Source organism: Pipistrellus hanaki (assembly GCF_964339955.1).
Source record: "Pipistrellus hanaki genome assembly, chromosome: X".
NCBI lineage: Eukaryota > Metazoa > Chordata > Mammalia > Chiroptera > Vespertilionidae > Pipistrellus > Pipistrellus hanaki.
In genome coordinates, this window is record NC_140524.1 from 5,454,540 (window position 1) to 5,469,181 (window position 14,642).

At 56.0% G+C, this 14,642-nt stretch overlaps 3 protein-coding genes and 1 long non-coding RNA gene across 6 annotated transcripts in view; 1 reads left to right on the plus strand and 3 right to left on the minus strand.

The window, feature by feature from the left end:
- Positions 1-2,959, minus strand: part of OTUD5 (OTU deubiquitinase 5) — a 28,137-nt gene extending 25,178 nt beyond the window's left edge. The window contains exon 1 of one of the 2 annotated variants that reach the window (XM_084870653.1): positions 1,587-2,959. In XM_084870653.1, coding sequence (XP_084726779.1) covers positions 1,587-2,180 — 594 coding nt within the window. In that variant the 5' untranslated portion in view covers positions 2,181-2,959. The remainder of the gene's footprint in view (positions 1-1,586) is intronic. The other variant, XM_084870652.1, reaches the window with a different exon arrangement.
- PIM2 (Pim-2 proto-oncogene, serine/threonine kinase) overlaps positions 1-14,642 on the minus strand; it is a 53,518-nt gene that overhangs the window by 33,145 nt on the left and 5,731 nt on the right. The gene's annotated exons all lie outside the window — the stretch shown is intronic.
- On the plus strand, positions 2,593-11,940 carry LOC311615291. 2 transcript variants are annotated; one of them, XR_014793758.1, is made up of 8 exons: positions 2,593-2,681; positions 4,356-4,432; positions 4,848-4,939; positions 5,480-5,643; positions 9,541-9,673; positions 9,764-9,842; positions 9,954-10,088; positions 11,820-11,940. It is a non-coding gene; the product is annotated as an uncharacterized lncRNA (long non-coding RNA). The 2 variants fall into 2 exon arrangements; XR_014793759.1 differs by lacking the exon at positions 11,820-11,940 and adding an exon at positions 11,585-11,774.
- KCND1 (potassium voltage-gated channel subfamily D member 1) lies at positions 6,610-13,169 on the minus strand (the record flags this gene model as incomplete). Its single annotated transcript, XM_084870651.1, has 6 exons — positions 11,921-13,169; positions 9,911-10,073; positions 9,734-9,817; positions 9,548-9,646; positions 9,033-9,274; positions 6,610-6,835 (listed from the first exon to the last, which is right to left on the minus strand). Exons 1-6 carry the CDS (start codon positions 13,039-13,041, stop codon positions 6,610-6,612), a joined length of 1,935 nt encoding a protein of 644 aa, XP_084726777.1. The 5' UTR covers positions 13,042-13,169.

Sequence of the window (14,642 nt, forward strand, 5' to 3'; positions counted from 1 at the left end):
TCAGGTTTGTGAGGTAATAGTCAATGCTATCAGGTAGGCCCAGATCTCAGGTCCTAAGGCGGGGGAGGTGTCTCACGTACGTGCGGGCAAGTTCAAATTCTTGGGGAGGGGCAGGGAAGACTCAGGACCACCTTCCCCAGGAGCTCTGTACCTATCTATGCCCCAAGGGAAGGGTCTCGGGAATTAATTCTGGTGGCAGGTTCTAGTCCTGAGCTCAGATCTCACAGCAGGCACTGGGATAAGTTAAGGGCCTCTTGCCCTTGAGGGAAAGCTCAAGTGTCCTTGGCACAGCGGGTCTCAGGCCCCTGAAGGCAGGTCTGTGGGAAGGCCTCAGACTCCATCCTGGGGACTCCATGCTGCCTAGATCTCGGGATTGAGCTCCCAGGGCAGAAATCTTAGCATCCCTGACACTTGGGGGGGGGGGTTACTTAGGTCTCTGTTACAGGGGGGAGGGAGCTATCACATCCCAAAGATGTGTTTCAGTCCTTCATAACTGGGAGGAAGGAGCCCATAGATGGGGGGGGGGGTGATGTCTCAGGCCCCCCAAGAAAAACACTCAGACACCAGACCCTGAGAAGAAAGGACCCCTAAAGAGTTCACTTAGGATCTCTGAGGGGTGATATCTGAAGAGGCCTCACCCCCAGTCTCTGAAAGCCTAACTCCTTAAGCAGGGGGAATCTTAGGCTCCAGTATCCAAAACAGTGTCTCATTTTCTAGAAGAAAACCCCAGGCATGGTGGGGCTGGGGGAGAGGGCCCAAGGCCTATCCCTTAGAAGAAGTTTGAGCTCCTGGAGAGAGATTCAGGGTCCTTTGCCCCAGGTCTCAGACTACCGGGAGGAAGCACAGACCCAGTCAATGAAGAGGATGAGTCTCCTGTCCCCCAGTCGAGTTTCTGGTCCCTGGCTATGGGTTTTGGCTCTTGTCCCCAAGGGGAAGGGGTTCCTCTCTCCCCCAGAAAAGTCATAGCCCTGGAGGCAAGCTCAGAGGATCCCTCTCCCTAAAGGGGAGGCCCATGTGTGTCTCAGGCCCATTGCAGGCGGGCTTAAGACCCCTGAGGAAGTGTCAGACCCCACTGCTGAGGGTCCTGTGCTGGGTCCCCCCGAGAAGGAAGGAGGGGTTGTCCTAGAGACCTATTCAAAGTGTCTCACAGCCCTGACAGGGTTTGGGTACTTGGGGATCACTCAAACATCGCTGAGGTCTCACCCTTAGCCGTGTCTCAGAGAAAAACACATCTCAAGCCACCGAACACACACCAAGGTCCCTGGAGGGTCCTGAGACTCCCTCCCAGGAGGCATTTCACTCTGCTCGTGTCTCCGGGGAGTTCCCACCTCCAGGCCCCTCCAGATGAGGCCCCGGCGCCCAGAAGAGACCACGAACACCATGTTGAAGCCCTTCGCCTTACCTCGGGCCTCTAACCTCAAGTCCTTGGGGGAAAGCGGGCAGGTAAACAGGGTGCCTCCTGCCCCTGCGACCAGAGAAAGCAGTGACAGGCTCCGGGAGGTGAAGTGCGAGCGCCCTGGGTCCCGACTCAGCCCGGGGATGCCACCAGCCACCGCACCCGCTCACCTGTCATGTCCAGCCCATACCTGCTCAACAGTGGCAGGGTCCATGGCCTCGATGCGCGCTGCGGCCGCTTCGTACTCATCCTCGCTGTTGTAACCTGCGCCGACGTCCTCGCGCTCCGGACTGGCCCCGCCGACCGGCCCGACCCCGGGGGCCTGGCGCCGCCGCTTGCTGTGGCCGGGCCCGGAGCAGCAGTTGCCCACGCCCACCGAGCCGCCCACGCCCACCACCACGCCAGCCGCGCCTACACCTGCCGCCGCGGCACCGTGCGCGTCGCCGGGACCGCCGCCGGGACCGCCCGGGCCCCCGCACGGCGGCGGAGAGCCCTGCTGGGGCCGGGGACCCGGCACGGCGCCCGGCGGCACGGCCAGCGCCCAGCGGTGAAGTGCGCCCGGCGGCCCCTGCAGCTGGCCCTGGGGCGGCGGCGAGGCCCGCTGCCGGGCCCCCACGACACCCGACTCACGGTCGCGGTCGCTGCCGCCCACGCCCGAGCCGCCACCGCCCACGCCCACCCCCCCGCCGCGGCGCGGCGCGGGGGGCAGCGGCCCGGGCGGCGGCGACTCGTTGGTGGGGTCGGCGTCGGGAGGCGGCGGCTTCTTTTTGGGGAGAATAGTCATGGCGGCCCCGCCGAGTACCCCCCAGCAAACCCGGCGCGCGGCACGCCGGGACAGAACCCGGATGAGGGGCTAAAGTGGTGCGCGGAGCACCACGGGATCGGCGGGCCTGGATAAAGAGGATCGAGGCACCGGGTTCGAGAGCCGGAGGCGACGCGCAGGTCACGCGACGGGAAGAGCCCGGATGTGGAGTCGAAGGTGCAGGCAGCGCGGCGAGTGTCGTCGCCCACTCTCGGAGTTCGGCAAGTTGATTGTTACGCTCTTTCCGGCCTTCCCGGTCAAGGGAAACTCAACCAAAACAAGCACCTCTTCGCCCCGCCCCCTCGCAGGTTCTTGAACTACCGGGTGGGGTCCAGGGGCGCCGCGCAAGCGCGCCGCGGCACGGCCCCGCCTCCGGCTCGGAAGTACGTGGGCAAAATCCTCGCCGCCGCCACAACAATCGCGGGCACCGACCTATCGAAGTGGCTGCGTGGGTCCTCGCTGACGCCCCAGGGCCAATCAGAGGTGAGCGATCGCCCTCCCGTGCCCTCCGGCTCGGATTTCACTCTAAGTCGGCGCCCCGGTTCTCGGCCTTTCTTCTGGCCGCGCCGTCCCGCTCTTGACTTCTTTCCCTGAGACTCTGGCTGGCGGGCGGCGGTGCGGTGACGGGCAGGACGGCTTGACCTGGCCCCGTGCACGAGTTTTAAAAAGCGCCTCCCTTCCGGGCTTCCAACTTGGCCGCTGTCAGTGGGACTGACAGGAAAATATCAACACTCCCGGAGCGTAGCCGTCCCGCGTAGCGTCAGTTCCGGTCCCGCCCACCGGTAAAGCCACGCCCCCGGACCGGCGGGCGGGGCTTCGCGCGGTAAAAGGCCGAGGACTTCGGTGATTGCTTGAGAGGCGCTGTCACTCGAGCCGACGAGCCAACCAGGGGGCGGCCGCGCACCGTGGGGACTGTGGGTGTTTGGGAAGCGGACGCGCCCCCTTTGGCACTACCTCACGTTCGCCCCCGCGTTGACCTCCCCGCCCCTGCAGCTGGTGCGCAGGCGCCGCATCGCCGCCTTTTATTTACTTGTTTCGGAAACTGTGTTTACCTGGTTTGAGCTACACTGGATGGATCTATCTCTGTCTACCGGCGTCTCTCACGCTGGGGTTAGGAAAATCTCCGCTGAGTAGCCGGAGAGTTACAAGCTAATCTAGCCCTTCTCTTGTCTGTGTGATCCCTGGCCAGTCATTTAACGTCCACTCAAACTCAACGTCTACTTTAAGGGCCAGACTCACAAAAGGGTCTGATAGTGTTCCTGGCACTTAGTAAGTGCTCAATAAATTAGCATGATGGTGCGCAGGCAAGGATCCCAGGCTTTGGAGTCAGGAAGACCTCAGTTCCAGACATGGATGGCCCATTATCAACTGTAGGACCCTGAGCAAGTCACTGTGTCTCAAATTTGAGCTTACCCGTCTGTAAAATGGGAATGATAATGCCTGCCCAGACTACCTCAGGGAGTTGTGGGGCTCCATTGAGCTCATAAACCAAGAAGCTGCTGTGAGAGGTGGGGGCTCACTGTGTCTTAGGGGCCAAGTCATACAATAGATTGAAAGAGAGACCATCAAAAAGCTCTTCAGAGTGCCATGTAAACTTCCTTCAGATGCCAACCCTAGTTGAAGTCTTCCCTGAAGGGTGTCAGTAATAGATGTACTATTGTGGGTTTTTTTTCATGAGACTTAATGGGAGAGGATTCAAGTTTATTGGATCTATTGTGTTCAGAGCCACTGCGCCTATGTACATTATCACATTGAGTCTTTTCATGACCATGTCACTCAACCCATATATCCCACTCCCTACTGGATATTTGACTAGCACCACACATCTAAAACGGAACTTACACAAGGGTAGCTAGTCATCACCAAGCACTTACTGTGTGCCTGGAACTAGGTGCTAACAGCTTGGATGTTACCTTTGACAGTGCATGGCACCCCAGCCTTTGCCCAAACCAGAAACCTAGGAGTCAGCCTTGCCTCTTCCCCAACTCCCAGATGCCGGTCAATCCCAAGCCCTGCCAATTCTACCTCTCGAAAACTGCCTGTCCAACTCTTACTGCCACTACCGGCCAGGGCACCACTTCCTGGGAGAGGACTCACGTTTACTGGGCCTGTTGTGTTGACCAAAAGCCTCCTCCTCACTGCTCTTTCTCCCTCCAGGAGTGTTTCTCTGGAACCCACTCTCCACAACCAGAATGATCATTCTGAAGCACGAACTGCATGATGACTTTCTGTTGGTAAGCCTTTAGAGGTCCCCATTATCCTTAGGATGAATTCCAAAGTCTGTATCCTAGCGTCAAAGGCCTTTTGTGATCTGGCTCACCTCTATATTCTCACCCTCATCGTTGCCTAATACTCTCTTTCCCAGCTCTACTCAACTAATTTGAGTTCCCCAAAGACCCCCAAGCTCGCTCTTTAACCTCCAGGCCTTTGCACACGCTGTTTCCTTTGCCCGAAACATCTTTACCCTTTTGTCTCTCACCTGGCTAACTGCCCTCGTTCTTCCTGTGCCAGCCCGGTTAGATTCTCCACATGCTTCTGTAATCCATCGATCTTGGTTCTCCTGCACTATACTGTAATTGCTCAGTTGCCTTCCGTGTTCACCTCTGTAGAATGGAAATGAGTCTACTTTGCCCATCTCCGTACCCGTAGGGCTAGAAGATGATATCCAGTGAATAAATATTTGGTGAACAGAAGAAAGGATTATCTCTATTTCACAGATTAGCAGCCTGGGGTAAGAAAAGGTAAGTGGTTCTCTTTCCTAGGGATTGGAATTCAGGTTGACCTGAATCCAAGGTCTGTCTTCTCAGTACTCCACAGAGCTCAGTCACACGCTAGCCTAGCTCAGAGGAGAGAATGAAGGGCCATCCACAAGGAAGGGGGATTGCTACACTGAGCGATGCTTTTCATCAGGGTTCAATTCAGAGCCACTTTCTGTCAGGAAACCGGGGTTTAAGTCTCCCCCAAACCAAGCATGTGCTGCTCTGGGTCTCAGTTTCCCCATCTGTGAGTGAGGAAGCTGGTGCAGATGATGTCCGCGTGTCTCAGGACCTCCTCGTCTGCCTCGCTGGCTGGCGAGTCAACTCTTCAAGCCCCGCTTTTTCATTTCTCCTAATCCCCATCTTCCAGAACCCGTCACCAACCATCTACCTCCCATACCTTCACCCACACCGGCCCTTCTCCTGGTGGGAAGGAATTTAAATCAGAGGACTTTGATCTCCCCAGCCCTCTCCAGCCCCAAAGCCACGGAGCCAGGAGGTGTTCATCCTCATCTCTCCTCTCAGGTTTTATTGACGGAGGAAAACTACATCTTTGTCAGCCACCAGCTCCATGGGGACAGCGCTGGGGACAGGGAACCTGAGATAATGCCAGATAATCAGCCTGAGAGCAAACAACAGGGTTCCGGAAGGTGACCCAAGAGGGAGAAGAGAGAGGAATACGCGAAAAGGTATTGTGGGGAGGAGCAGAGAAGTCCCTTCTGCCTCCAACTCCCAGGGTTCAAGAACAACCCCGGCCTCAGCTCCGGGCGCTTCTGGATTCCTGCCCAAGGACGAGGCATCAGCTCCTGATCTCCAAACCCAGCCCAACCCTGGTTGGTTGCCAGGTGCTTATCTCAGCCGGTCCAGACTCCGGCCCAACCCAGGAAAGAAGCGGACCGGAGGGGAGAGGAGGAGGAGTATTAGAGGTGGCCCCTCTGATTAGGGCAGATGTAAATGCAGCAAACTGGGCAGAGGCTTTGCATAATGTCACAGCAGCAGCTGCTATTGCTAGAGTTTGCTGGGGGCCCAGCGGAGGAGGATGGAGGTTGCCACGACCCATTCCCAGCAGCCAGAGGAGGGGGTAGTGTTTGTGCTATCTGAGTGTGTTGGGAGAGGCAGCCTGACCCCTAAGGCTAGGCCTGGGGGTGGAAAGTCACTGCTGAGGCCACAGCCCTTGAAGCTTTGTGGTTGCATTCCAAGCTTTGGAATTTAGGTGTTGTTGGGCCTGGTGGAGGGTGGGGACCTCTCTTCCCGGAATCCCCAAACCTCCACACCCCCCTGATAGAGAGAAGAGGAAGTGTCATGTCTTCTCAGGCTAGAGCTCAGATGTCAGGTGGGAGCCTGAGGGCCCAAGGGGAGGAGCATGCAGGAGGCCAGCTCTGGGGGAGGGTCTGGTCCCAGTGTGCTGGGACCTGAGGAAGCCTAGCCATTCAGCTACCACCAGGAAATCTGTCTGGGGTGGGGGGGGTGTCCCATTTTCTGGCTACATCCCCACCACGTAGGCCATTCCAGGAAACTCCGTTGCATAGTTCTCAATGGGGGAGAGGGGCAGAAGGGGTTCCCCAGGCCTGCCCCTATCTGTCTCCCCAAAAATATGGCTTTGGAAAGGAGTCCCCTAGAATCAAGAGGGCCCTCTGGATGGTTGGGCCCAACCCTCACAGGGAAGAGATCTTCACAGTCTCAGGGAGGAGGCAAGGGGTACCCAGGCTAGAGTTCCTGAGGGTGCTGCTGGCCCCGCCCCCACCACCCGGGGAGGAAGGTCGGCTCTCATCTGGGGTGTTGGCAGGAGGGGTAGGGATACTGATGATGGCAGCCACAAAGTCCCGGCTGTCGCAGTTCAGGTCAAGGTTGTCATGGAGCTTGGCATTGAGGCTTGAGCGGCTGTGGATAAGGGTGGGAAGATAGAAGGTTCTTAAAAAGTCATCTTAATACTGGCTACAGCAATCAGGACATTTATTGAGCATCTACTGGATCCCTGGCACTGTGCTAAAGGGTTCCCCTGCACCCCCCAATCACTGTGAGGGCTCTGAAGGTAGGCAGTCCTCGGTTCGAATCCCGATCCCAATTTTACTACTCTAAACCTCTCTTTTCTCTCATGTGAAACATGAGAATAATCATACAGTAAGTCCAAACTTAACATCGTTAATGAGTTCTGTGACTTGAAGTGAAATGATGTACACCCAAATTTTATCACAGGCTAATTAATAAAAACAAGGGTTAAGTTTCTAGTCATTTCACCAATGTTATAACAAAATGGTATTGGGAATATTACTCAGTCACAAAAAAGGATGGAATCTTACCATCTGACAGCATGGATGGACCTAGAGCAGTGGTTCTCAACCTTTCTAATGCTAGTTATGAATTGTAATGAAAATATCTATGTTTTCCAATGGTCTTAGGCGACCCTGCTAGCAGTTCTCAACCTGTGGGTCCCGATTCATAACAGTAGCAAAATTACAGTTATGAACTAGCAACGAAAATAATTTTATGATTGGGGATCACCACAACATGAGGAACTGTATCATAGGGTCGTCGGCATTAAAATGGTTGAGAACCACTGACCTAGAGGGCATTATGCTAAGTAAAATAAGTCAGACAGAGAAAGACATACCAGCCCTAGCCGGTTTTGCTCAGTGGATAGTCAGCCCATGGACTGAAGGGTCCAGGATTTGATTCTGGTCAAGGGCACATACCTAGGTTGCAGGCTCTATCCCTGGCCCTGGCTGGGCACATGGGAGAGGCAACTAATCGATGTCTCTCTCTGTCTCCCCCCTCCCTTCCACTCTCTAAAAATCAATGGAAAAATATCCTCAGGTGAGTATTAATAACAACAACGAAAAAGACAAATACCATATGATTTCACTTCTATGTGGAATCTGAAGAATAACATAGGTGAACAAACAAAACTGAAACGGACTCAGAGATACAGAGAACAGACTGGTGGTTGCCCGAGGGAAGGGGGTACTGGGTGAAAGAGATGAAGGGATTGAGAAGTACAGATTGGAAGTTACAAAATAGTCATGGGGATGAATGTACAGCATAGGGAATACAGTCAATAATATTCTAATAACCATGTATGGGGCCAGGTGGGTACTGGAAATATTGGTGGGAACACTTTATAAAGTATGATGGTCTAACCACTATGCTGTATACCTAAAACTAATACAAAGAATACTGAATGTAAATGGTAATTTATAAGGAACAAAAAAAATAATAATAAAACGATATTGAACAAAATGATGTCATTCAAGAACCTGCTGTATTCCTACCTCACAGGGTTCTTGTAAAGGTTAATTGAGATAATAAATGATACAGAGGGCTCAGAATAGTACTTAGGAACTAATTACTAATAGGAACACAATGGGCGCACAGACACAAAATATCTATTCTGATAGACTCCTTATAATCCTAAGTCCTCACAATAGTGTACAGTAAAAGAGCTACGTGATCTTGTCCCTGTTCCTTTCTGATGTTATCTCCCACCACTCTCTTCCCTCCCTCACTCCACTCTCCTCACGTAGCTTTCTGGTTCCTTATTAGGGACGCACAGACCCAGTCCTGCCTCGGGGTTTGTGTCCTCTGCCTGAAAAGTTCTTCCTCTAGATATCACATGACTCACCCCTTCACCTCCTTCAGGTCTTGGCTCAGATATCACCTCAGCAAAGCTTTCCCTAACCACACAGTTAAAACTACGTCATACCCTGTTCTACTCTCTCTGTCCCCCTGAAATAAATCCCTGATTTATTTTTCTCCTTGGCACTTAACACACTGCATCATCTGTGTATTTGTTTATTAACGGTCACATCCCACTAGGATATAAGTTCCAGAAGGTCGGGGATTTCTGCCCGAAGTGAACTCCAAAGTGCCTAGAGCTCTGCCTGGCATATAGTAGGTGCTCAATAAACGACAAGAGAATGAATGAAGAACCAGGAGTTCCAGACAAGACAAGCCCAAGCTCCCGGCATGGAGGAGTTTGGGTTTGAGCTTGACTTGCTAGGCCTGAAGTCATGAAATCTCAGACCCTCTGGTCTAAGCTCTGAGCTTCCTCAGGCATGGCCAGGGGCCGGGGGTTTCTTACCTCTGAGGGACGGGGCTCCTCCGCAGCATGTCCAGCTCCTGCATGCTGGCACGGCTGACCGAGGCAGTGGAGTTGGCAAGGCGCAAGGCACGGCGCTTGGCCCTGCGGGGGCAGCAAGAGGATAGCAGGCTGCCAGGCCCCACAGGCTGGGAGGACACAGAGGTGCTGCGGCTGGTGCGGCCACCCAGCGAGACAGCACCCAGGGCCTCATTGAAGGTCAGCTCATCTGTGAACTCGTGGCACTGGGGGAAGAAGGGAGGCACGGTCACAAAGAGCCACGTGAGAGCTGCCGCCACCACCGGGCCTTTGCTTACTCCCTGCCTTCCTATCTGGAAGTTGCTCCCTCTTTCCTTCCCTTGCCCACCCTTCAAGGCTCAGCTCTATCAGGCCTCTTCTAGGAAGCCCTGCGTGATTTCCACAATTAGTAGTGAGCCGCCAAGTCCACAGGGGGGAGCTGGCGTGGTGGCAGAGAGATCCCCTTCACTCTGCCATGCCGCTTCTCCCTTAGGCCTCACCGTTGTCTTCTCGAGACAGTGCAGCAAGTGGTGGTGTTGTTTCTCAAAAGCAGACCGGTTCCTGACACACAGGGCCTGGTCCTCCCCGCTGCCGCTGTCCTGGAGCGGATGGAGCAGACACGTGAGGTCAGCACCTTCCTCCTCCCATCACCGCTCATGGCCAGCCCCAATCTGGGACCTACCCACCTCAAGGCCCCTGTTCTGCTTGTACTGCAGGAAGGCGTTGGTGGTCCCACTCTTTGCCAACCGGATCCTTGCTAAGCGCACCTTCTACAGAGAGGAGAGAAAGAGTCAGGTGGGTAAACACAAGAGGTGATGGACTGGCTTGGGGTGGGGGGAATAGGAGAGGGGAGGGGCATCGACCTGCTGTGCTCGGCGCTTGTCAGCACGCTGGTTCTGGTGGTAGATGCGGCTGAAGTTAGAAACAATGACTGGCACAGGCAGAGCGATGACCAGGACACCACTGAGTGAGCAGATGGATCCGAAAATCTTGCCAGCAATGGTGCTGGGCACCATGTCTCCGTATCTGGGGCCAGAGAAGGTAAGGAAAGGTCAAGAAAAGTGCCCGCCCACCCCTCAGTCCCCCACTGCAGCCCATTCAATCCAACTCATTCTGTGACCCTGGCCAGGCACTCAAAACTCTGTGAGCCTCAGTTTCTCACTCTGCACAATGTGAGGGATGACATTTCTGGTCACCAGTGGGGGTCAAATGAGACTGGGCCCTCAGCCCCTACCATCTGCTGCCCCCATGCGAGCTGTGCAGGCATCTGACTCAGCTGGAAATCTATTAATATCCAGCATGGGGCAGAGAGAGGAAGTTACAGGCAGTAAACGTGGCCTCATGGAGAGAGAGAGTTCCACCACTACCGGCCAGCTGAAGGGCTCCCAATCCCTGCTTAAATCTGTCTTACCTTCTCTAGGTAGGACCCCTTCCTGTCCCCCCAGGGAAACCCCAAAACTGTCCCCACGTGTTTCTCCATGCCATCCCCTACCCATGGAGATGGACCAGAGCCAACCTTACCACCTTGTCTCAAACCAAAGTCAAGGAGGTTCCACAGCTGACTTGCTCAAGACCACACAGCATCCTTTGTCCTGACCACAGGCCCAATCACACTCCCTCCACAAAAGCGCAGCCTCTGCAGTCTTAAGCCTCTCAGCCTTTGCTTGAGCTGTGCCCCACCCCTCGTGGCTCTGCCTTATGTCTTTATTTTGACTCATTTGTTTATTTTGACTTATTTACAAGTCTCTGCAACTTGGGCATGTCTGGCGCTGTGATGTGTCAACTCAGACTGTAACCTCAACAAGGAGACATGGGCAGCTGCCCACCCACCCACAGTTGTTGTGAAGACTAAATAGGGTAAAAAATAACAACAACAACAAAAAACCCAAAAGACTAAATAGGGTAAAAGGCATCAAAATACTCAGTTCCAATCTATTTTCAAGGCTCAGTATTTGTTGACCTAATCCTGAACCTCCAACCCAGAATTAATGTCTAAACTTTAGAAACCTCGAATCAACTTTTCTATGCCTCTAGTAAATCCCTGAGCAAGCTCAATCCATCCCTTCAACAGATACTGAGTGTGCCTAAACCCGGTGACAGAAATTAGCACAGACTCAGTCTGTGCCCTAGGCAGTGTCCTCAAGAACAACATCAGTTTGGTGCTTCCGTTTGATGTTTTTATCCCAACTATTTTCTTTCAAGGATTGTCAGGAAAAAAGATGCTACTGAAAGTGTCTTATTCTGGAGAGCCACAGAGGTAGTGCCCCACACTGTGCTTGTAGAGGGTTGGGAGTTGGGGGTCCTCAAAATGGAAAAGGGGGCCCTGGCCCGTTTGGCTCAGTGGAGAGAGTGTCAGCCTGCAGACTGAAGGGTCCCAGGTTCGATTCCACAGACCTGGGTTGCAGGCTTGATCTCCCCAGTGGGGGGCATGCAGGAGGCAGCCGATTGATCGATGATTCTCTCTCATCATTGATGTTTCTGTTTCTCTCCCTCTTCCTCTCTGAAATCAATAATATATATTTTTAATTAAAAAAAAGATGGAAAAGGGGGTGATACAAAACCATACCTATTGATCCTGTACCAGAAACTTTCACAACCACGATGCCACTAAAGCCCCTCAAAAGGGATCATCTTCTCATGTCACAGAGGGGAAACAAGCTCAGAGAAGATAAGGCCAACAGGAAGGGGACAGCTAAGACAATCCTTGAACCCAAGTCATTGTCAAAGCTGGGTGGGATGTGGAGATCCGTCCAACTCCCTCCGTTTTTACAGATGCGACAACTGAAGCCCAAACAGCTCCTGCCCCTCACCTCCTGTTACAGAAAAGGTGAGTGTAATGGACGGGGCGGCTCCCAGCTCCGGTCTGCACTCACCCCAGCGTGGTCATGGTGACAATGGTATACCAGAAGGCCGCGGGGATGCTAGTGAAGTTGGTCTTCTTTGTGCCCTTCTCGGCGTAGAACATGACGGTGGCGAAGATGATGATGGCCATGGTGAGGGAGAAGAGGAGGAAGCCCAGCTCGGAGGCGCAGCTCTTGAGCGTGTAGCCCAGAATCCGCAGGCCCTGCGAGTGCCTCGAGAACTTGAAGATGCGGAAGACGCGGAACACGCGGAGGGTGACGAAGGCGCCGGACACGTCCTCGTTCTTGGGCACGAAGAGGCCGATGTAGTAGGGCAAGATGGCCACCACGTCGATGAGGCTCATGACGCTGCGCAGGAAGCGGCAGCGGCTGGGGGCGGCGAAGAGCCGCAGCAGGTACTCCCCGGTGAAGATGAGCACGCAGGCCGTGTCCATGCAGAAGAAGGCCGTGGGGAAGCGGTCCCCGCACGGCTGCTCCCCGGGGGGCCGTCGCGCCAGGCTGCGGCACGGGATGGTCTCCACCACGTTGGCGATCACCGACACGGCGATGAAGAAGCCCGTCACGTAGTAGAACACCAGGGCCGCCGTGCTGGTGTGCGGGTTCTCGAAGGCCCGCCAGAGCCGCTGGCGCAGGGAGCTGCCCGCCCGCAGGGCCGGCCCCTCGGCGGCCTGCTCGGCCTCCTCGTCCTCCGCCAGGCGCTCGGCGTTCTCCTTCTTGCGATCGCGGTACTCCTCCAGGCAGCAGTCGCCCACCAGCTCGGGCACCAGGCCGTAGAAGGCCAGCTCCTCGTCGAAGGCCTGGATGCACTCCTGGCGCGGGCAGTGCAGGCGGCCGGTGCGGTAGAAGTTGAGCACGTGGCGGAACATGTCGGGGTCGCGATCGAAGAAGTACTCGCCCGAGTCGGCATCGTAGAAGAACTCCTTCTCCGAGCTGCCCAGCAGGGTGTCCGGGTACCGGTCCAGCGTGTTCTTCCACGTCTCGAAGCGCCGTCCGCTCACGTTCACCACCAGAACCTCGTCCCCCCGGGAGGCCTTCACCCCCGGCGCCGGGGGCAGGGGCTGCTGGGCCAGGGGCAGCCAGCCCACGGCAGCCGCCCGCGCGAAGGGCAGCCACGTGGCCACGCCTGCGGCCATCCTGCCGCGCCCCAGGCCCTCGGAGACTTGGGGGGGATGGGGGAGGGCTGGCCTTTAGGAGAAGGTGGCTGTCTCCAGGATGGTGGGGGCTCGGAGGGGCCCTGGGCCACTCACACCAGGAAACTGGGGATGTCTAGAGACGCCGAGAGGAAAGTGGAGGAGGAACTAGACACAGGGGCAGGGGCCTGGAGGGCATTTAGAGGGCCTGAGAGGGACCAGACAGATGGCTCGAGGGACTGAGAAGGGGCTAGGGGACATGGGAAGGAGCAGAGAAAGGGCGTCTGGAGGGACAGAGAAGGATCCGAGGGAGCGTTTAGGGACAGATGATTCTAGAGGGGTCAGCGTGTGCCTGAGAGATCCGAGGGTATCTAGTGGGGGCAAGAAACACGGGAGCTGTCCACACTCGGGAGTCCTGACGGAAGAAGGGACTAGATCTATTTAGCTGCGTTGGACAGGGGGTCGGGGCATTCTGGGGGGTAGAAATGGGACCAGAAGGGTTTGAAGAGGCTGAGATCGGTGTCTGGAGGGGAGTTCTAGGCTAGGGGGGGTGGGTGGTGGTGAGACAGGTGAGGAGGGGGGTCCACACCCTGAAGACTTCTGGGAAAAGAGAAAGGGGTTGGAATCCTTTCTTGGATCTAGGAAAGGGGTTGGTGCACCACCTACGGGATGTCTAGAGCCAGGAGGTTGTAAAGAGGCTGAGAGGTGTCCTGGGAGTGCCTAGAGCTGCCAAGAATAGCCTGGGGGGGGGGGTGTCTACATTCTACAGGAGTTTGGGGAAGGAAGGAGAGGTGGGGCTGGAGCAGGGAGTGGGGTGTCTAACGGGGCAGAGCAAGGGTGAGGTTATTTTTCAGTGGCTGAGGGGTGTCTTGGGGGCCTGGGAAAGACTGCTCCACTCTCAGGAGTTCCAGGGACAGGGAAGGGGCCCGGGGAACCCCAAGGGGCTGCGCTCCACTGGAAGGAAGTTGGACACACACCCAAAGGCTTGCAAAAGACTTAAGAGAAAAAGAGGGTTCCCCTCAAAACGGGCTGGGAACCGGAGTGGGATGTTGAGAGGGAGTTGGGTGTGTCTCCAGGAAGGGGGGCTGCTGGGCCTGGCAGGAGGCCGGCCAGGGAAGCCAAGATCAGGCTGTGTCCCACTCCTGGGGGCTGGTCTGGGGAAACCACATCCCGAGGGGCTGGTGGTGTGCGTTGGGCGGCAGCAGTAGCAGCAGCAGCGGCTGCAGGAGGAGGAGAAGCAGCCACAGCCAGGCCTGGGAGAGAAGGCAGCAGACAGGGGAGGGGGCTGGGTCCCTGGAAGGCGGCTCTGCAAGGACAAGGTCCAGGGGACTGTCCCAGGATGGGCTAGGGCGTGGGAGCTGGACCAGGGAAGGGCAAGGGCAGCGCTGGCGGTGGCCCCCTCCCACTCCCCACAGGGCCGACCTCACCTGTGTGCCCACTGCAGCAACCGGCACCAGCGGAGGGGCTGGGGTACCAAACACCGGAGCTCCGGCCCCCCTCTGCAGAGCTGCCCGAGTTCTCCTCCTCCTCTGGCTCTCTCTCCCCGCCCCTCTGAGCTTGTCGGGAGATGGCGAGGCAGGGAGGGGCCTCGTGGCTCCCAGAGC